Source organism: Choristoneura fumiferana, chromosome 15 (assembly GCF_025370935.1).
Source record: "Choristoneura fumiferana chromosome 15, NRCan_CFum_1, whole genome shotgun sequence".
Classification (NCBI taxonomy): Eukaryota; Metazoa; Arthropoda; class Insecta; order Lepidoptera; family Tortricidae; genus Choristoneura; species Choristoneura fumiferana.
In genome coordinates this window covers 6,083,052-6,106,888 of record NC_133486.1, presented here as the reverse complement: position 1 = coordinate 6,106,888, position 23,837 = coordinate 6,083,052, and the positions used below count along the sequence as shown (strand labels likewise).

General features: G+C 38.4%; 1 protein-coding gene across 5 annotated transcripts in view; it reads left to right on the top strand.

Annotated features, from left to right (window-relative positions):
* The first annotated feature begins 206 nt into the window (after positions 1–206).
* Positions 207–23,837, top strand: part of LOC141435756 (stromal interaction molecule homolog) — a 60,426-nt gene continuing 36,795 nt past the window's right edge. For 3 of the 5 annotated variants that reach the window (XM_074098549.1, XM_074098548.1, XM_074098547.1), the window contains exons 1-6: positions 207–580; positions 16,509–16,544; positions 20,004–20,134; positions 20,954–21,073; positions 21,768–21,880; positions 23,207–23,322. In XM_074098549.1, the coding sequence (XP_073954650.1) occupies positions 409–580; positions 16,509–16,544; positions 20,004–20,134; positions 20,954–21,073; positions 21,768–21,880; positions 23,207–23,322 (688 nt within the window). In that variant the 5' untranslated portion in view covers positions 207–408. The remainder of the gene's footprint in view (positions 581–16,508; positions 16,545–20,003; positions 20,135–20,953; positions 21,074–21,767; positions 21,881–23,206; positions 23,323–23,837) is intronic. The other 2 variants (XM_074098550.1, XM_074098551.1) reach the window with 1 other exon arrangement.

The window sequence follows — 23,837 nt, the reverse complement described above, 5'->3', positions numbered from 1 at the left end:
CTACTATGAGATTCTGAACTCGAAGTTCGTGTCGTACCGTCCCTCTCGCTCTCGTATTAAATAGTATAAGTGTCAAAGGGACCGCGCGACACGAACTTCGAGTTTCGAGTTTTGTAGTAGCCCTGCTGTATGGGCAACGCTTAAATTAATGTGGCCATATCAAACCTAAAGTTACTGCATGGAAAAATTTAAACGTCAATTTATTTTTCTGACCTCCAATTTTTCCGTGTCTGGCTGTGATAAAATCCGTAGGTTTTTAGACGATTGTCAAATGTGGCCTTACAACCTGTGAATCTTTTTACTTATCAATTAATTTTAGAATGCGTATAGAGTGCAGTATTGCGGAAGTGCTGTCGTTTTTGTATATTTTGCGGTCAGTGCATTGAGTGTCATTGAGAGCTAATCACGATGCGTATCGGTTTTGTGTTTTATTGGTGCGTGTTAGCGTTTCATTTGTGCAAAGGGGATGATGTGGAGAGGACAGAGTCGAGGGAAGGTGGTAGGAGACAGCAGTGGGGGCCGTCTGTGAGGAGCGGATCCTTCGTGAGCGAGTCTGCAATAGCCGCCTCGAATGAACAGAGTAAGTATAGTTGGCAACCGATTGGCTCGCTGCACGCTCATGACACCTGTTGGTGTCCTTCAACCGGGTCACTACTCAGTTCTAAAAACCTCGATATTAACCCCAATTTTATCTTGTTGATGAATTGTTACTGTTTGTGAACCATTTGTGGAGACTAGGTTAAGGTTGTAAGATGTTTGACCTTATAAACATCTGTTTACCCTTATTGGAAAATATTTTTCTAGTATGTATTTAAAGTCTAGTTAGACTTGAGAACTTTATTAGAAATATTGGATATTTTAAAGGATTTTTTCAATTATTTTGTTTTTATCACACTCAAAATTATGCCATATTCATTTGCATTATGTTTACAAAATAATATATTTATGTAAATGATAATGTGCACCAAACACTTAATCTACTTGCTGCCATATTTTTAGTTAGAATTAAAAAAACTACCTACAGAAGTAAAAGAAAACCCAATTAGCCATTAAATATCCATGAATTAAATAATAGTGTATGTTGACTAAAAAATAATTATTAATAACTAGCCGTTACCCGCGACTCCATCTGCGCAAAATTGGTTATCGCTATCCTGCGGGAACTATGCAATTTTCCGGGATAAAAACTATCCTTTGTCCTTCACCGGATTCAAACTATCTCTGTACCAAATTTCATCTAAATCGGGTCAGTGGTCTAATGTGATGAAGTAAAAACAATCAAACAGACTTACAAGACTTTTGCATTATATTATTTTTATTAAACATTAGGTTTAAAAATTTACACTATTTTGTAGTAATTTACATTATCTATCTTATAATATATATATAGCAGTATATATCGGCAACTTCAATTTGGTCAGTTATCATTTGTCAACTTTATGTTTATTTTCCTGTAAAGTTGATGTATTTTCGATTACAACGTTTATTTGTCTGGGCCATCGATAAGGATGTGGCTATGTGCCACTGTGGCACTGCCATACAAAACATACCAAACAACACAAAAAAAAAAACTCAGACAAGTGTAATCATTTTCTGAAATAAAATAAACTTTACTCAAGTCATCTTTCCATCCACAAAATTTACTTATTAAAAATTTCCTGTTCATTTGTTTTTCGAGAATATTAAAAAACCATTGTTTGTCTTGAGATCTTTAGTACTCCTAATCAAAATCATGTGATAGGCTTGTATTTACTTGGAATAGAAGCTCTGATGTCATTGGTTTGTAATGTTGATTACTGCTAAATGCATGCAATATTTGCAAATGTTGTTGAGCTATGTTATTTGAATAACTAACTATACAAAGGAGAGAAATAGTCGATTTTGCCATTTCCAGTGCATTTTATTCTTCTCATGCTGCTGAGAGAGACTTACCAACTACTAAAATTCGGCACATAATATCGGTGAATATGGGATCCAAACAAGACTGGTACTCAAAATGAAACTAAGAGGAAGAATATGTTGATGTAGGTTGGTTTTTGTAGGTATAAACTGCAACTTTCTCCAATTTGGCCTCTCAGAATTTCAAATATCAATGTCTAACTGTCAGATTATAATGCACACTTTTTTTAGAAGACGTGCCACAGCGCAATTTATACAACTACTTGTTGTTGTTCGTTGTTTTTAAAAAAATATGGCTCTGTCCATTGGAGAACAATTTTGCCAGTGTCTTGTAGGTTTTGCTGTTGTATGGTAAAAACATTCTAAAAAACGAAATATTGTGGTGGATGACAGTGCGAATCTTATTTGGATATTTTGCTACACCTACTTTATATTATGATAGTTTGTAATGTCTCAACGTACTGAACTGTATTCACATTATGTTCGTATTTTGCTTCCTATCTTAGGGCAATAGTACTTGTACTATTATCTATTCTGTAGCAATAGGTGAAAATAATAAACAAATACACACCGGAAATTTTTGATTGGCGCAAGTGCAGTTGGCAACAAATAGAATTAAGCTTTTCGTGACAAACTTTTCATCTCTCGCATTTAGAGACTTCAATCCCAGGATTTATTAAAGAGAGAAGGGTTATAAGAGTGAAAATATTGGAATTACAGTACATACTTGCAATGCCGGGACCCAACATTAGAGCTGGTTCATATTAGGCTTACCGGTAATTTTACTATTGAGTTGACCTATTCTCGGTTCCCGCTGTTTACACTATGAGGTGCAAATCCGATCAGAACGGCGCCATAGAAAGCACTACGAATTCATAAATCGAAGTTCGCATTGTATCGTCCTTCTCACTCATATTACATAATTATAATAAGCGTCAGCGGGACAGCAAGACATGAAGTTCGAATTTTGAACTGGCTTAGAACGGTGCCACAGAAAGCAGTGCATATTGATTTCTGTAGCGATATTATATCGGACCCGACCGAAATCGTGGCTGAATGTCCGAAAAATGTGTTGTGGCCTACAATTTTAGCGGGCTGCCCTAACTAATGTGAACAGCACTATTGAAATACGTATGATATCTACTATGCATTTGACTCCTTCGTCGTTCCGGTAAAGCTGTCGGTCCGACCCGTGACCCGACCTAATGTGAAATAGCTTTTAGGACCGTTTCGCACTACAGCGATCCGAATCCGTGAAAATACGGTCCGGGGTATTCGTATAACTATTTGTATGGTAAAATCAGATGACGGAAATCGGATCTAGTGCGTAAACTACCTTACAAATTGTTGTACGACTATTCCGGTCCGTATTTCTCGGATCCGGTTCGGATTCGAACAGGCCCCACTTCCCCGCGACGCATTGGGGCCCCTCTAGTCAATACTCCATTACCAAACGATAACCGATAGCTACTCTATTCTCGCCTGAAAATTAGGCTTATACAGCATGCAGCATGCAGCATGTTGTGCCCAGGGCCTCTAAGAGGTGAAAGACGACCCTGGATTCGTCTCGGACGTGGTCTTTCAAGTGAGTCGTGTCGCTTGAAAAAGGCGGCGTTTTGTGAACATAATAATGCACTGAAAACTAGAAACGTACCTCAGTTTGTAAGCACCACAGTAGTTAAAAAAATAGATTTGTTCCTGTTTCGTCATATTCCTAATTGGTCATGCATGGGGCACTTATTACATCGGTTCTGGGTGGTCATAAAAAAATAACCTTAACCTAACCGACTGTAAGCACGTGTTCGTAATTTAATTTGACTGTACAGTGACAATGAGTTAAGAATATGACGAATCAGGAATATGACCAGTTAGGAAAGTGTCGAATCAAGAATATGACCAATTAGGAATATGACGAATTAGGAACGAATGAAAAAAATAGCTAAATAATTTCCAGTATCGATCATAGTTTTTATTTCATCAGTGTTGACTCGATTGACGGACTCTGCCCTTTGCAATCAGAATTTTTGCATCACATCACAACCATTCCGATTTGGTGCCGGCAGACGGCAATGAGTCATCAGTACGCCCGCCTATCAATGACGGACAGACACTGCTCGGTGTTAATCTTATTTTAAGAACACAATAGTAATGCTACACGACGTTTAAGATGTATCCGGAGATTAAAACGGCGTGCATTTGCGGTTTGGATTTTATCGCTATTGTGGCACCGTCTTTCTAAACGCTGCCTATATGAGGGGAAACTGAGGTAACAGATTGAGCCACAGATATAGATTACGGTTGGTTTTCATACAGATTAAGGTGTTTGCGTTATCTAGTGTAATATATATCTGTGGACTGAGTGGATCGGAGTAAGGCTGCGTTTCAACTTTCAAGCGAGATGCGGGAGGAATGTATTTTTCATGAACCAACAGAAACGCTTCATTTACCTATCCTCGCATAGCACCGCTCTGGTGGAAACAGCTGAGCGGAGCGAGGCGAGGTAAATGAAGCGTTACAATTTTTTCATGAAAAACACTACTCGCAAAACATCCTCGCACATCTCTGGTTGAAACTCAGCCTAACAAGCTTCCTTCATCATTATCATCAGAGCAGTCTAAAGTCACCCGTCATCGGATGTAGGCTTCCTCTCCATTTCTCCACGCCTGACGATCCGTTGCCATTGCCAACTGCATCCTGCATCGACCACCGGCCGACCACCTGCCGGCAGATGTCGTCCTCCCACCTCATTGCTGGCCTTCCTCTACTGCGATTGTTGGCGCCAACAAAGTTCTTACTCAGTAGAGGCACATCTATGCAGATCGCCATTGACTGCGAGGTAAACGGACTCCTTACGGAGTCCGCTTCGCTTGCAGGGCGGAAGGTAAGCGTTAGGTTTCAAAGCAAGGACTACAAAGTTGTTAATTGTATATACTCCAGGAGTTAAGTAAGACTAACAGGCTTAATTAACCCAGAAACAACTTCAAAATCGCCTTAGGTTAAAACATAGCCAATACAAATTAATATTGAAATAGGTATACCCACAATATCTATAGATGCGAAATCCCACAATCTGAAATGGTAAGTACAATCTAAAAAAGACAATACCTAAGTAGTTTCAGGAATTTTGTAAAATCCCAGAATTTCGATTCGACTGCCTGACGTGATCTAATGATTTACGCGAGTGAAAGCTGCGTGTAAGGCTAGTAAACGAATAAATACCTAATATTCGATTACCACGAAGCAGGCTCAAAGCGGAGGCAAAGACTGATAACGAATACCGAACAATGCACAGAAACACCTGACTTTCATGTGATAAACAAAGAACGAATGCCGAAGTCACATGCACACTAGGCCAACCCGCTATACAGTGATAGAACACGTATGCATGTTCATTACGAGGCGGTACCAATTTAGCGACGATATTAATCAAGCTATCGGCGCAAGCGTGCCAAGCGGCGGTGTTTGCTTTTGTCACAAATCGACGATTGTACTTCCTGAAAAGATTGAGAAAACCGTATCGTTGTTGCTATAGAGGTGATCAACCTCATTAGACCTGTCGTTTAATGACTAGACTCTGTGCAATCTATACCAAATGTGTATTTGTCATAAACATATTTCTGTTCTGCTTTGCTACGATCGGTCGGTTGGCCACTGTTGCTATAGGTACGGTCAAGGAAACTGATTCACGTACCAGGGTAGAACTTTTGCGCTACTAATGTCAGGTTGACATCCCATACATTTGCCAAAGAAGCATAACGAAATGGATTATGAAAAGGTTCCACTCTAGTACGTGATTCAGTTTCCTCGACTGTGTTGTGTAATTTCAAAGGTCCAGCTATCTACATACCCATTCAAATCCGTCCCGCCCTTTTGAGCATGAAGAGACACACACGGGATATAATTCATCATCATCAGCCACTGCTGGACATAGGCCTCTTCCATGGCGCGCCACAACACTGTCGTCAGTCTCTTAAGGTCGTCCGTCCAATATAGTTAGGACTATATTAAAAACGGCTATCAGCAAATGTTGCTTCCAAACACAAAATCATGCTAAGCACAAAACGCCAGAAAAACATCGCCTCAATAGAATCTATGCTAAAACAATGCTGTTCTGTCGACATCAATTCACTATGCAATGATGTCACATCTGTTTTTTTCTTTGTAACCGAGGTGGCGATCTATCAAAGCAAAAACGAGGTGCTTGTTCCGTGGTGGTGTTTGAATGCTTTTAACGCAAGCAACCTTTGATGAATTATAACTACAAGCAACACTTTTATTATTTAAATCGCATCAGACATCAGCATCATTCTGTTAAATCAACGGTGTTCGAGATACGTCAATCCGCCGTCAGCCTATTGTTACCCAAATTCCGAGCTAGTCACATGTTTATATTGTTTTTTTTTTTTTAATGAAATCTGCTAAACATTTCTTTCCTGTTTAATGTTTGTGTCTGGTACATGATGTGCCTAATTGTTTACTTAAGGTTCAAAGATCACATTATAGTTGTAAAGCTTGTTTCCATAAGCACGCGAAACTGAATGCAATAAGTAACAGTCATAAATTTTATATTATTGGTTCAATGTACTAGAATACTTGTCTAGTCTGAAGTGAAAAAAAAAGATCTGATGATCTTTAAACGTCACTTTTTTCTATGTAAATAGATAGCAACCCGTAATTTAAAAGTCAGTTTGGGACAGTTTCAGAGCACGTTAAAAAGAGGGCTAAGCTAAATTTGCTTCATACTGTATACCTTTATAATTCGTCATGTGACCACAGCATGCACCAATATCGGAGCTAGAAAAGTACTTCTAAATCCGTTAGCATTGAAATTGGTCATGAACTCATGAATGTGGGGACGGCCCCGATGCCAATTTGGCCATTCAAATCTGCACATCTAGATTCAAGGCCTCTATGCTTTATGACTGTTTTCCTCGTTACTTAGTTTATTTTGTGGGTTTGCTGCTTTTTTATTCTTTATTTTCATTAGCTTTTGCCAATATTAGTTTTGATCTAATATGGGTGGCTCGAAACAAATTTCTGGAAACTTAGAGGCCGTCTATACACGAGGCGATTTCGACGATTTTTCGACCCCGATCCCCTCTTGGTGAGATGTTGTGAGATTCATTTGACTCAAAATCCAATAATCTCACGTAAGATTTTGCAAACTCAAAATTTATCAATCAATACATATATTGATATTAAAGGGTATTGTATTGACCCCTGCTTTTTGACTCTAATCGTCTCTCCACACCTCGTCCGTGAATGTCTTCACCGTTCAGTGTCTCACTATTATGATTAGTTCCTTAAGCTTATCGTCTTCGAAAACATTATGTTTAGAACACCTATTCAAATTACTTAAGTTTCATCATTCAAATACGGACTTGCTCCTAATTGGTACGATTACACCACAATAACATCAATAACAAAGAGGCTCTTACAAAAATGATGACTAAACGGGCCGAGCCCTTTCGTCACTGAAATAATACATCTCTATAGGTTAATTGAGTACCAGGACCTAGTTTTTCGGGACACTTTTCGTACGTGCTCAATATAAAGATAGCACTTGAGTAGAGGCATATTTAGATACCTATTGTGCAAGATAAACCAAGAATGGGATGCCATCATCATCATCAGCCAGAAGACGTCTACTGCTGAACAAAGGCCTCCCCCTTAGAACGCCACAATGAACAACTCATAGTCAAGTACCACGCACTGGACTTATCACGCTAACACACACGAGTAATATTTACTTCGACGTTTCGGCAACATTACAGTGGCCGTGGTCACGAGTGGCGTGGTTGTGTGTGTTAGCGTGATAAGTCCTGTGCGTGGTATTTTGACTATGAGTGAAAATCACGAAGGTTTAAGACATTATATGAACAACTCAAACTTGCATCCACTGGTTGCCCACAATTCTCACGATGTCGTCAGTCCACCTAGTGGGAGGCCTGCGCTTCGTCTTCCGGTTCGAGAAAATGAATAGAATGGGATGGATGTGTAAAAAATTGTTTATAATAACTGTTTTACATTACTATCAGTTTGTGTCAGTATCAGTATCGTACCACTATACATACGATCTTTAAGTAAAATTGTCCAAGTCATCTTTCAAGTTAAGCCACGTCGCTGTTTGGCGTTTCCCCACAACCCAATGCCATTACTAAGACAGACGGATAGGTGTACTTTAATAAGCCTGTTTAAATTCAAGAGCTTATCTTTTGTCGCAATATCCTCGTTATTTCCTTTAAAACTTGCCGTAACAGCTTTCCCTGTTGTCTTTCGATAAGCCAATGTCTCTCTCTCAGTGTCATGTTTGCGTGCTTATTTTAAAACGTCCTTTTCACTTCATATTATTTGAGACCAAATTGTAGGCGTATTTTTAGCAGCTATTTTTAAATAGGGCTTTGAACGCACATGTCCGTTATACCATTGTACAGTCACCTGCATTAATATCGGCCACAGCGGAGCGTGCAAAAATATCTGACACGTCCTACCGGCGCTAGAAATATTTAGTCGTATCAGATATTAATGCACACTTTGTTGTGTCAGATATTGGTGCTGGTAACTGTACCAAACAATATAAATAAATGACCATAGCTCTGCTAGCACCGAAGACAGATAAATTGCTGTATTGTAAACCTCTCATTGTACTAGTATGCAGAACAGCTATTGTATGAATACGACTTTAATATTTACTAAGTGGCTCTTGAAAAACAGTTCGCGGCAAGAAATAATAACTTACGTAATTGAACCTTCCACCAGTCTGAACTTATTAAATGTGTCCGATTGCAAGATTATTTCATGTATTAACCATTTTTGTACATGGAAATAGGAAAATCTTGACCGGAAGTTCCTGAGACTACGAAAAACATTTGAACTGACATTTACAATTGAAATTCGATTTCTTTTACCCAGAATCGGTATCCTGCAGTGCATTGCTCTTTGTTTTGTTTGAGTCTAGGCTTCTGTTGAGTCTTGGCTAACACAATGGGTATTTTAGACTATAAAGATCGCCGTTAAGCGACCTTAATGTAGTCTCTACGCTTGTTGAGTCACTAATTTTCATGACAAGACTCTTATAGAACTTAACGTTATTTGAGAACACCTAATAAGGTTTGGAAATTGATCTGACGATTATGCTTACAATGTTTTCATTCGTTCCGCTGCCATATTAGGTTTGTGTGTGTAATTAACAGAAATCGTCAGCTATATGATGATGATGATTATCAGGAAAAAACTTATAAAACTCCTGTTTTTGCGTCGGGGGTTAAAAACCACTTTATAATACTCGTGAGTTGAGCATTTTTCACTTCTGAAATAGCTACTGTTTTTTCTACACATCTTTGCGGCTCCATAATAAAATAACATTATTCTGTCTCATTTCCATCAATGCTTCTGGAGTGGAACGTGTCCTGGCAATTTGGAGTGTACCTCATTTAGGTATTTACTTAGTATGCTAATTCGGTGTTGCCATTTAAATAATTGCTAAATGTGTACTTGGTTGTATTCGAGAGCACGTTATTGTTATCTTTAACAAACCCGCATATAATGGCGTCATTAACATAGTCATAACTATATTTATTATTTGATAATATAAACTGTTCATTTAAATAAGAAAATTAGTTACACGTATCTTTATTTTTACCTTTGGAAATAAAATATAAAAAGTGAGACATCAATTCTATGCCCATTCACGATTGTGGTGCCATTGTATAGTACATTGGTGTACAGGCTGAAAGAAAAGTAAGCAATATAGATGAACGAGTTAGTTTACAGGCCGACTCTAAGGGGAGTCCTTCGATAATACGAGTTCATCTATTGCACTTTAGGCCGAGACTAAAACATTGTGCTTTTCACGACCACTGCGAGGGTATAAAAAACATTTATTACAAAACAAACAACAAAAATTCAGACTGCGTTTCTCCCGCCGATTTTAGTTTTTCTTTTGTGTCATATTTTTTTTAAACGAGCCCGTTCTTAATGCCGAGTACGGACTACGCAACCACATATTTAAAAAATCAAAACGTCACCCTCGTCATGTTCGACCTGCTGCGATGCTGTGGCGTTATTTCATACTTAAAAAAATTAAAGGATTTTGTGCATATTATGCGGTTAAGAAAAAAAACACCTCATAAAAGTCGTGAATGACGCATTCTCACTGGTCAATTTAATTTCACATGCAGCAGTCGATTACTTTAGATTGGTCCGATTGTCGTTTCAGCACGCCGGGAATGAAATTTTGAAATATATTCTAAAAAGTCGTATCTTACTATGAAATACATATATTGATACGACCTATTACCATGATTTGTTACATTGTTGACGTGTTTTGCGAGCCATAAATGAGTCAGCTGTTAAATGTACATATATCGGCAGTTTTGTGTACTGGATTTAGGTTTTCTATGGCCACATTTTCCAGCAGTGTCGTGAAAAAGTTTTTAGCTTTAGTACTTTCCTTACACTGAAAATGGTTTGGCTCTATCTCTCGTACTCTAATCAAATGAACCTCGTAACATTCTGTATACTTACCACACAATCACTATGTGTCGATATGTATGTACTAAACCGTGACAAATCTCCAGCGCGTGTTTATGCTATTGCTTTCAATGAGTTTGATTCAAGTAGCTTGCGTTGCGGCATAACAATTGAACTCAATAAAACGGGAGTTAAATGATTGTGGCGAGATGCGCGCAGGCATTTGTTTTTTATTTGTTGCTACTCGTATCAACCGGGCTCGTGTAATAGATTGTAATGTATTACTAGTAAGTACATCACAATGCTTATCTCTAATTACTAATGGACTACCGTATCGTACTGCACTTTAGAGAATTGATTTTAGATGCATTCGGTTTTTTGCCTTGCCGTGCCCCGTTTTAGAATAAGAAGGCACCCATTTCTTCCCGTGGGTGTCGCAAAAAATGACTAAGAGGTCTGATGTGAGAGTGGACAGCCGTGCTCTCTGTAGCACACCACCACACCACACTCTGTAACAAATAGGGAAAAACCACCGATTCGTTCCTGCTTCATCATATTCCTAATTGGTCATATTCCTGATTCGACACTTTCCTAACTGGTCATATTCCTAAATCGTCATATTCCTGATTCGTCATATTCTTAACTCGTCATTGTATAGTCAAATGAAATTACGAACACGTGCTTACAGTCGGTTTGGTTAGAATATCTTTTTTATGACCACCCAGAACCGATGTAATAAGTGCCCCGAATCGGTTCTGGGTGGTCATAAAAAAAAATAACCTTAAGCTAACCGACTAAATAATTAATTTTGTGCAGGCATGACGAGTACATGGTATGACGAGTATGGAATATGACGAATCAGGAATATGACCAGTTAGGAAAGTGTCGAATTAGGAATACGACCAATTAGGAATATGACGAATCAGGAACAAATCAAACCACCAACCACCACACTATATTTCTCAGAGCGTCTTCATGAAGGTTTGCCACCAATCTTCATTCGACGACAACGACCACTGTTTCAAGAGTGGAAGGACTTTTAGAAGACAGAGATTTTATTGTATTTTTTTACATAACTTAAACCTGACCGTGATTGACCCCTATCAGGCCCTATCTCACCTGGTGTAAATTAAATTCTTTTTAAAGTATAGATAAGTTGTTTTATCGTAGGCAGTTTTTCTACAATAAATGGACCTGCACAATGCACATACCTGCGAAGAAATAATATTAGTAGCAAATAAATGATTTCTTGGATTTTTGTGAGAAACAATAATAATAAAATAACACCCGTGGAATCACTCTTTTCTACGTTAATTCATGTGATGACGGTCTTCAAGGATCATCGCAGGCGCATCCTATTAGCCATATGGCATGACAACATTGTAACAGATGTCAGCCGCTGGCACGGATGTACTCAATATACTCGTACACAATGAAGAAACGTCACCGCTGAGAGCTAGCTAACGAATTTTATTTGAAAACTGTGGCCGTAATGTCGCGGCCACATGAAATCGCTCGACGCTCGTTTCCAGTGACAAATCTGGTCACGTGACATATAGCGATAAAGCTGAAAATGTTGCTTTATCGCTGCAAATAAAAACCTTCAATTTCGGCAAAAACACTGTTTTAGACTTTCGTGATTTTCACTCATAGTCAAAATACCACGCACAGGACTTATTACGAACGATAACACACACGAGTAATATTTACCTCGAAGATTCGGCAGCATTATAGTGGCCGTGGTCAAAAGTAGACTCGTCTACTACAATGCGAGTAGATATGTATCGTGTTAAGTCCTGTGCGTGGTATTTTGACTATGAGTGAAAATCACGAAAGTTTAAAACGTTAAAAACACTGTTATTTATTTTTTCATTCACTCCAATTTCTTTTATTTGTACAACTGCCACGACTGCTACTAAATGAGATTAAGATATCAGCTCCAAGGCCAAGATCAATCCTGCAAGAAGCCATCGTATCGCTGCTGCTCGACGCGGCGACTTGACGCTACTTTTTTGAGTCACGGACGGGAAATTCAAAATCACTTTCAAAATGGGGTCTCGTGACCAGATTTATCGCTGCAATCAAGCGACGAGCCACTGCATGTTGAAGCACCTTAAGGCGCTGACGTTCGCGATCCTATCTACCATCTCTTTCTACCCACGTCTTTTGCGGTGTGACAGAAAGAACAAATAAAAGTTAGACAAAAAAGGCCTCTGATCTTTATCTGGGGGCACGGTAGTGTTCGTGCCAAGATTAACATAAAATAAGGAGGGGCACTTCCTGTCTTTTCTCGAACCGCTTTGTCTCATTTTTAAACCCTAAGAGTCGTTCCAGAAATCCCAAATTCACAGAATTAGAGATGTACTTATTTATATTTCCAAAACGATGAGCTATGAACAAAACTTGGCGAAGTGCGAGTCAATTCTGCTCTAACAGTTTCGTGCTTTAAAAGCAAGGAAAAAACAAGTTTTGCAATTCATAGTATTTCTGTGAGAAACCAACTTATAATGACTATTGAACTTCTTTGAGTATTTCTGTCGTGAGACCTCTTTATCTACTTGCTAAATGTCATAATTCTGACGGCGCGGGAGCTAGGTACCTTCGAGGTATGTTTGGGTTCCCACGGTTTTTGTAAAATATACTTAAAAAGATGAGTGCACATTTAATTTTTTCACATCTTGGTTTGCTAACCAAGAGGTTTGAAAATATACAAGTATAAATTTACGAGTTTTAGAAAACATTTGATTTCGACAGATATAAAAAAAAGGATATAAACACCCTCGTTTTTCGCTATGTTGTTTTCGATACTCCCTCCTTTCCATCATCCATCACGTACCTATTTTATGGAGGTGTCCACTGTTCATTAACCACGTGATGTTAGTTATGGTCTTTCCAGCTGTTGCCCGCTCTTGTTTGTCACTACCCCGCAGAAACTATGCAATAGTAGTAGCTATTAATAACTGTGTAATATTAATACGTACTTTATTTTCAGTTAACACAAGCAATGACACTCAGGATATTATCCCGACACTATCCATTATGACCCTGTGAAAAGGTCGTTCGTTGATAAAAGTCCCACTAATATCTCCACTAGCAACAGCCTCTACCTGACATATGCTAATATCTATGTACAATAAGTGGCGTTTAGAAACGCAACATGCATAAATATTTATTCAAGTGAAGTAGGTTTAGCAATTAGAGCGCTTTGCGTATTTGGTCTGGCTTCCTATGCCTAAGTTATTTAAGTCTTACAGACACGTCGCGGTGATAAGTTTTCATGATTTCTTCGCAAATATTAGATTAGGCAAAGATGCTGGCAAGGGGGCAGCTAAATTTCGTTGGATAATTGTTGAAATAGGTCAATAGTTTGGACTAGGGGATTGAAATCGTCGTGAGCTTAATCGAAACCTTTTCATAATAAAGTATGTCTAAAGTCAACCAACTGTTGTGGGTTGTGGCCGTGACTTCGTCTCCTAAGGATAAAAGTATACGCGTGTTAAATCAGTTTATAAACTAGCTCTGTGCCAAATTTGAACTAAATCCGCTGGCTTTTAGCGTGAAAGAATAACAAATATACATAAACATGACACACAGTCACTCTCACAAAGTTTCGCAGTTATGATATATTAATATGATAGTTTATGCTAGGTGCATTTCCTAGGCATTCACTGGTACCCTGGTTCTACCCTCTCCCGCCCTCTTGTCCAGAGAGTATAGAGACACGTTGTATGGTATTATTGAGAAAAAGCTTCACAGTAGGTCACACAACTGTATAGAGATCTATACATTGTATAATCCACTCCAACAAAACATTTGATTGAATTAACGATTTGGCACGATTCCGTAACAATGATTAATTTTCCAATTGTCGTTCAAAATCCCTCTCATTCATTACAGTCAAAATTAGTAATATGGGTGGTTTATTTTAGACTCTTTTCCGGTTGAAAGATACTATCAGTGCCTGTCTGAGTTTTAATTTAGAATTGGGCGAGATGTTTAAATTATGAGCGACGTTAAAGGACTTTAATAGCAAATGTTATGAGATTATTTGCCAATATTAGTATTAATTTTTTATCAAAATGAGTAGGTGTTAGTGGTGCTAGTGGGTCTCTTGAGAGGATTGTCGATGCGTTAGCCTATATAGGGGTCTAATACTTTTTGTAAATATATTTTTGATGTGCCTCTCGAACTATTGAAGGTCTATTATCAGCTGCTGGAACTTTTCTCCGTCCCGTACTTAAGCACATGACCGAGGTATGCCGATATGTGTCTTTTGATCTTGATCTTAATTTGCGTCATGTAAAAATCGGCAATCATTTAATCGGCTGTCTTACTCCGGGAAGAGCTACTGCTGCTTGTCGGCAAGATTGACGAATAATATGGTGGTAGTGATCGAACCTTGTACGAATTCATACCACCAACAAACTATGGAAAGTAAGCAACGGACAAACATAAATTCATATTAAAGATTAAGATCTAAATCCAAAGCCGTCTTTAACATATCAAGGGCCTGGGCCACTTTAGGGTAATGGGGCCAAGAGCTATGCAGCCTGTCTTTGCTGATTGCGCAGCCCGGGGCATGTCTAGAACAGATATTGTGTTTTTCGTACACCTATCTAAGAATGTACCTTGACCAACGGGCCGAGCTTCGTAGTCAGTTCCCTAATCTTATTCGGTCATCCGGGTCGTCGACAACTTGTTTACATTACTGAACATAAGCGTAGTTTTAGAAAGTCTCATAACAATATGATGTACATTCAAATGTAAAAATATGAATTTATTCAAAGTTTCAAAAATAAGTACCACAGACTCTTAGACTCTTATTCTGACGCAATAACGCTGTAGGAAAATATTTTTGAGTGGTTCGAATAGATAGTTATTTTTGCACTTTACTGTACTTAAATATACTATGATGCATTTTTAAAGATAATTTAGGTATTTTCAATTCATGATCATAAAATTTACGAATACACATAAGCTATTTTTTTTGTATTGTTGCCATCAGTATCAAGCCAACCGTGTACCCGTTTCCTTCCTCGTAGAGGTCCTCTTTTCTAGCCTTTATTTACCTCTTAACTTGTACACAATAATTTCCTTAATATTATATTAACCTTGGTGCATGAATAACGTATGATCATCATGACTTTCTTTGTTACGAGTAACCTTCATATTTAAAGTTAATTTTGAAGTTAAGAATACGAATCGAGAGACGATTTACCCACCGACATCAACCATTTTAGAATGTTTTGCTATCCATTAATACAAGAACAATACCTTAAATAATCATTTTCTGGCTGGAGTAGTTCCGAGGAACACCTTCCATCTTTAAAGACGACATAATAACCAGTGAAAAACTCGGACGTATAACTACGCAGGACAACTCTATGCAATACGGTGCGGGGCAAAGCAACCGTGTCTTCAAATCCAAACGCTATTTTGCGGGATCCAATCCGTTCGAACCTCAATACGCGCTGCGACTCAGCCGATTGTAGTGCAGACTGTTAGAGGCGAGACAAGAAACGCACCATGTTTTAAATGTACCTACAGTAATTAATACGATACGCTTCAAAATAGTGTTCATTATTGGTGATTAGGGCAGGTCTAAATCTGTCAAAATATTTATGTTCCTATAAGTACAATCAAGGGTAAAGATATCGACACGGCCAAAGTTGCAAAAATATGTATCGTCGGCCTTAATGTTAAGTGCATAAAGTCGTGTATACATATTTTTGCAACTTAGGCCGTGTCGATATCTTTGCCCTTGACTGTACTTCTTCAGGCCGTGTGATGTCGGGTTAGAATTACACCTCTCCATTTCTTCTGTAGATGTCGTAAGAGGCGACTAAGGATATAGGTTAAGGTATACCGTAGGCGACAGGCTAGCAACCTGTCACTATTCTACCGTTTTTGTGAAACTTAAAACCAAAATTGCTAAAAGTGGCTTGGCTACGAAGCGGTAACGTTTCGTGTGCTCTGCCTACCCCATTTGGGAATACAGGCGTGATGTTTGTGTGTGTGTGCGTGTAAGTACTTCTTCAGAGCGAGACTAATCATAAGTCTCTCACAGAGAGTGAAGGCCTAGCACAAGATCATCACAGCCTCTTAATCTTTGACTTTAACTGGTTCTTCTTTTTCAGAATATCTCTACGGTTATAAAACGCAGATTCCTATAGGTAATTACTTACCTATAATAGCATTCTGACCCTGCATTATTGACCTTACCGCTTTAGTTTTCTCCTTTAAACTTAAAACATTCGTAGATGCAATAGAGATCGTGTCTACCGCTTTAGCGTTTATCCGTTTATCCAATGTAAATAAAAGGTTACCTAGTTGAATCGGTAAAAACCTGTCATCCTTTTTGTTTGAGTGTATGCGTTTTACAAGCTTGTCAACAGACGAAACGAATTAAACACTGTTGAAATTATATTTTGTGTTAAAATTGCTGGTCGCGCTTTAGTCGGTGATAAAAGCGACACGGATAGCACATTTTTAACGGAAAGTACTAGAATATTCCTTCTTCACGCACAGATATACTCCTAAGGCCCTACCAGCAATTTTTATTCGGGGTATGTGAATGAAACCACTCTGGCATATCCATGACCATTTCTCGTAGTGCTTCACTTAGCTGGCTGAAAGACGTAGTTCAACTTTGTTAAACACCACAATATCAGGGGCCGTATTGCCTAACGTACAGGCGCTCATGATTGCATTCACTATCTCTTTCAATCTTCATCCAATACCTTGTGACAGAAAAAAATGGTGAAAACGATTGTGATTCCAAGTGCGTTAGACAATAAAGCTTCTAGCTTTTTTTTTTCACAAATTCTCTGGACAGGAGACATACCTAGTTCATTTTATGATAATTAATTATACGATAGCAGAGTTTGACCTCTGATAAACCACCCACGCTAACGAGTTACTCATCAAACATTGTGAGAATTATGAAACACTCTTTATATTTACTCCTTTCTTCTCATCAATAGTGACTATTGTATGACTACTCTTTCTACATATTAAGATTAAAGTAGAATCATCGTCAGCATTATCATGTTGCCACGGATCGCCCTCTCGAAAACCATCGTCGCAAAATACAATCGTCTCCTGCCATGCATCGTCGACGACGCAAAAGTGACAGGCGACTATGTTTGAGGTGCCCACTAAACTGTTTCAGCAAACGAACTGTACATCTGTACACGTGTTCAGTAAGCATTATTTTGTTTTTACGGCACCTACAATCCCAGTGTAAACCGTTGGACGTATCAACATTTTCATTGGCTCATCGTGTATACATTAAACCTGACAACATCAAAAATACATTTGACGAATCTATTAAACGGGGTATTTTTGAAATGCTCTTCACTTCGAAACTATTTGGAATTTGGTCGTCATCGTCATTACTTCTCAAATTACGAAGGTGAACATAGGAAGAGTGAAGTATGAATGTTTTCTTTTGTTTCATTCGTTATCGAATGACCATAAGTAGGTCTGTCCTCGGAATCTGCCTCTCATCTAGTGCCAAGATTATGTATGAGAATACAGAGCCAAGAAAGACCTTCACTTTCATTTTCTGTTTAAGATAATTTGAAACAATAAGACACGAAAATGATAGAGCTGATGAATGAATTTGGTTTGCTGAGACACGATATAAACTCGCTTAGTGATATAGTATCATTGACTTATACGTTAGTACATATATATCGATGTATAGTATAGCTTAGTTATAGGAGTGGCCACGGCCGAAGCCTACCACCAGAGCTCAGAGACGCATTCAAATCTGCTGTAAGGATACGACATCTTTCCGTAAGACCCCGTCAATAAACGAATCCACGTCTTTAGTAAAAAATATTTTACAGTCGAACTGACGTCTGTGAGGAGATATAGGAATATAATGCATCCTTTTCAATAGTTCTTCAACAATATCATGTCCTGGTTATATTAATATGTATTAAAACCACGAACAATGCTTCCGATACTTTCTTCTTTTTCTTGCTTTTGCGGGTGGTAGAACCAGGGCTTTATTATCGGAAGAGGGAAGAATAGAAAGACACATGACAAGATTGCTAACATGTTTTTTCTCCTTAACGTTTATTTCTTTGTTTTTATCGAAAACGTGTATAGAGCCATGTTATTTTGTTATGAAGATTCAAGTTTCTATCTATCTTCTATCTAAAGAGATGGTGAATGCAATATTGAGCACCCGGGCGTTAGACAATACGGCCCCAGGTTCTTCCGGATCGTTGATACCATCTCTAAACCTGTGCCGACCTTGCACTACCTACTGTGTCTCAACGTTGAGAGTAAATGTCCGGAGAAATTACTGGCACATGAGTTATCACTAGGTATCACTGGTATTCAATATTCAACACAATTCCTGTGCATCTAGAAGGTTTTTGTTGTCGCAGGTATCTATGCTTATCATTGTTGTCTATCCTTTTCCATAAAAATACCTTTAATACAAATTGCTAGATTATATGCGCCATCATACACTATTTGTTAGCTTTTATATCAGCATTTATATAGCAGCATACCATTTCTGTTATCATGTTTAGCCTAACCTTATGATTTTGTTCATTAACCTAGTTCAGATTATAAACCAAATTTTTGGAACATCTAGTCTAGAATGTAACTTAATTTGGTTAATTATCTCATGTTAAGGACTACGGCAAATAGTCACGTTACTTGTGTGTTTATACATTTTGTTTGTTACTTTGGTTTGATTGATGCAAAACTACCTTTAAAACCAGACAATTCTTTATTGTTTGTTAGATTATCATATTTATAGTTTGTTTTTGCTTAGGTTTATAATTAAACCTTATTATTATTCTTATGTTTATTATTTTGTAATTGGTTTAGGTATACAATTAAACCTACCGATTTTTCAGTCATTTCAGTATTCATAAAATGTTAAAGCTTGATCGTTAAATTATTTATATTCATTGATTGTTTGTGAACTTGTCAATATTGACAATTGAATGCCTGAGAAGTTGTTTATTTATTTTCCTAGAATTTTTATTTTAACACTTTTTCTTTTGCTTGTATTGTGAAGCCTTCTGTGGATATTCTTATCTTCTTAAAAGTCTCTTCTTCTCTTGGTTCTGTACCTACTTAAATACAATCTACATTTAATTAAGCGTTATGACCTGACGGTTATTATTATATAGCCACGCCAATGTAATTTTTATCCAATTAATTTAGTCACATATTTATTCAAATGCCTTGCATGGATGCAATTGACCCCTATATTATCATCAACTGTAAAATAAATGCTACACTCTAAAGAGACAGATCTGTCGTAAGGCAGATTCTAAATAGAATAGAAGTAAGTACCTACAATAAAAATTGAGATCTACAGTTATTTATCAACACATTATAGTGTTGACTGACACGATGGTCTAGCGTAGGTATATTGACGAATATGAGTATTTATAAAGTAAGATTGAAAGCCGTCAGCATGGATTATATTGATGGGTCACAGTAATTATTGCACGTCTAGCCTTCGCATTACCTCTACTCGTGTTACTTCTCAATTCCGCAGGAACAAATGAACAAACTTTCTGCAACGGTTTGGTACTTCCTCCTTTGGTACTTTTAGGTTCCTCGCACTCCCTAATGAGTCTTGTTTCATCTTCCAGTCCTAGTGGAGGCCTGCCACAACGAGCCAGGGTGCCTCCAGGACCGTGCCGGCTTGGAGGCGATCACTCAGCTGCACAATCAGCTTGACGATGACGCCAATGGCAACGTGGATCTCAGCGAGAGTGATGATGTAAGGCAACTCTATTATGTTATCTAGATTTTCCTTTGCCTCACTGTCTACGATATACTTTAGGAAGGTCATCCCACCTTTTGCATTGCCTTCCTCATGTTCAGTTCCTTTAGTTCATTGAAGTGGCACTGGGCGGTCCATACATATAGCACGGATAACAGCCGTTGGGCCGAAAACTTCTCGAATGGAGACCCCGGATTGGCAAGCACAACGTAGGACGTCCACCAACGAAATGGACGGATGACCTGGTTATAGCAGCAGGCTCACGGTGGATGCAGGCCGCTTCCAATCGAAGCAACTAGGGGGAGGCCTATGTCCAACAGTGGACTATGTCCTACGGTTGATGTGATGATGATTTATGAGTACTTTTGACGTCCCTGGGGTACCAAAGTGTGACATTCCTGGTCCATTTGTTCGTCGCTGACTTTATCACATGGCCTGTTCCTGACTATGGTGGTATACAACTATGCAGTATCTATCTACTCTCTGAACGTGGCAGAAAAACGCCGTATACCTCTATACCTTCTGCATTGTACATGCCCATCTCCATCCTCGTAAAATCGAATGGCGTGTAGCCTCACGAGTTGTAATTGTAACCTTGGAAAGTTGATTGAAGTACCGACCGAGGTGGACGAAGTGCCTCTCCACACTATCGTATTCGCCTAACCTCGTTCAATTACGCCAGCAGTGTGGAGCTAGCTTAACATTTTGACACCACAATCACCGCACGAATTTCGCTAGAGCCGCTCCCTTTGAAATTGAACTAGGTTCGGTAGTTTGACCACTGGCATTACTAATGCTGTAATCCTTTGATTCCAGTTCCTCCGCGAAGAGCTCCAATACGACAGCGGGTATGAGAAGCGGCAGCGCGCCTTTCATCACAACGATGATATGCACATATCGGTCAAGGAGCTGTGGGAAGCATGGCTCAGATCAGAGGTATGAATTCCGTTCCATTCAAACTATTCCTTCGTTGAAATAATCGACGATAATTTATTTTGCCACTAGCCCGTAGCTTTTTCATGAACCATGACTTGGCAGTTGAATTGAAGTCGCGAGATTTTGCTAAATTTCCATGGAAATTCGTAAAAATTATATCGTGTTCTTCATTTACGTTGCATGGCGAATACCCGTAGAAAATTTTAAGTCTGTAAGACTTAATTGTTATGATTTTGGGATTTTGCATTGATCTCATGGGTATATCGGGATTAAAAGTAACCTATTTATGTATTATTCCAGACGTCCAGGTATCCCCATAACAAATTTCATCTCAATTCGTCCAGCGGTTTTAGCGTGAAGGAATATCTATATATATTGTTTGTCACATACCATGCTTTGTATGTATGTGACGGGCCGGTCCTGGGAGGCTACTACGAAATTTGAAAATCGAAGTTCATGTCTTGCCGTTCCGCTGACGCTTATATTATTTAATACCAGAGTGAGAGGATAGTACGATGCTAACTTCGATTTTCGAATTTCGTAGTAGCCCCCCCTGATTTGAGCGGTAGAAGTAGGCTACCTACCTATTTATGGAACAGGAACGTTTCTAATACAATCATTTTAGTGAATGGAAACCTTGTACTTTAATAAATTTTCTTAATTGTCTTGATTATTAAAACATCTTACTTTTCAGGTGCACAATTGGACGGCAGAGCAGACGGTGGAATGGCTGACGCAGTCAGTGGATCTGCCGCAGTACAGATCTGTTTTTCTCCAGCACAAAGTGACTGGAGCTACGCTACCTAGGTAATAATATTTTGGTTATAGTTCATAGATAATATTTAATTTTACATCCTTAATCTTGACTTTAACCATAAATCCAGCTGCAAAGATAAATTTACCCTCTTGTGACGTTGAGATTGTAAGGTGGTGTTTCCACCATAAATGTGTTTGTCCTTACCTTTACCTGTCCTCGCTCCGCTAAGCTGTTTCTACTAGAGCTGTGCTGAGCGAGGATAGGTTAATGAAGCGATTCTATTGGTTCATGACAAACACATTCCTCTGTATACCTTAAGCTGGGTAAGCATTTCTATGACATATATCTTTGTATTTTGTATTTGTGTGTAGTTCGGCAAGCATGCTGGGGAAAACAGCAGAGCTGTAATTTTCTACTACTCATTACGACTTCGTAGTTTAAATTGTTAATTTTTTACCACTCTTGGATGATATTTTGGTCCAGTTTAACATGAAAATATGAGGTTTCCTTAAAAAGTCTACAACTACAATATGTCTTTGACATCAGTGTTACCATTCATGAGTAATATTATTGTATGTTGCTCAGAATCATATCATAATGCAGGACGGATAAAAATATACAAATGCACTTTGTTTATATTTACGCTCCTGCACTTTTTCACTGAGCAACAGATCATGGCAACTGTTTTGCAAAGAGCTGTTTCGCAGACTGCGAACTAAGTTATGGTAAATTGTTAGCAACTCGCCACTTTACTACCTTGCTCACTTAACATGTTTAACCTGTCCTCTCCCAGAGGCACAAATTTGTGCCCAAATTCCTTTGATCCTGTTATCCTGGGAGATGACAGATTAAACTTATTGTTGCCACCTGTAAAGTGATACAGTACCACGTACAGTCACCAGCACCAATATCTGACACAATAAGCGTGCATAAATATCTGATACAACCTTACTTCTAGGGCCGGAAGGACGTGTCAGATATTTTTGCACGCTCCGCTGTGGCAGATATTACTGCTGGTGACCGTACCACCCATATTATTCAGTGAGAGGAAGTTTTTAATATTGAAAATAAGAAGCGTGTGTGTAAGAGGATGACGTTATTTATTTTTATGTGATAGATATCATTGTTTTATTGAACATTAGGTAACTTTTACCTAGTTACTTGCCAACATTTTCAGTACTAGCCATTTTTTCCTATAACTAGCTACAATAGCGTACAAATTACAATACTACTTGAGTAGTACTTTAGTTTGAGCTTTGACCAAATGCTGAAATCAACCAAATTTTGACGACCTAATTTTTCAGTCAAACTTGCCAAATGTTATTCTTTATTAGTATACTTATTCAATTTGTAACAGTCTATTTAATTTCGTGCAGGTTGGCAGTAAACAACATGCAGTACTTAAGCAACGTCCTTGGTATCAAGGATCCTATTCACAAGCAGAAATTGGCCCTGAAAGCCATGGACGTCGTCCTTTTTGGACCCCCTAAAGGTAGGAGCGACGCTTTATTGCAAAATTTTGAAGTTAGCGGAGAACGAGCAATGACTAAGATGGTTAAGTGGTATTTTATGGCCATACAATTATTTATTCTGGGCGCTCATAGGCGTATGTATGCGGTAGCGTATAGGTAGTGCTACCAGAGTTGAAGTCACGTCACGCACGGAATATGTCATGTAATGACCGCAGGATTTTTTACATTAACTCATTCATTTCATTCATTCTCCTTTTATGAAATCAGTTCTTTTTGTTGTAGCTGTGTGCGTAATCATTTACCATATGCCACTACCTATACATGGAGTAATGGAAATGAAAATCGAATAATCACATTATCACAATTACAGTCAAGGTCATTAAATATTAACACAAGACGTCAAAAATATCTATACACCTTTATATCACTAACTATAAGGTCGATATGTGACGATTTTATTTTCTGCACCGCCTCAATATAAGTGAGTGCGGACATATAACATTAAGCCTTCGCAAGTATCTCTACACTTGTGGAG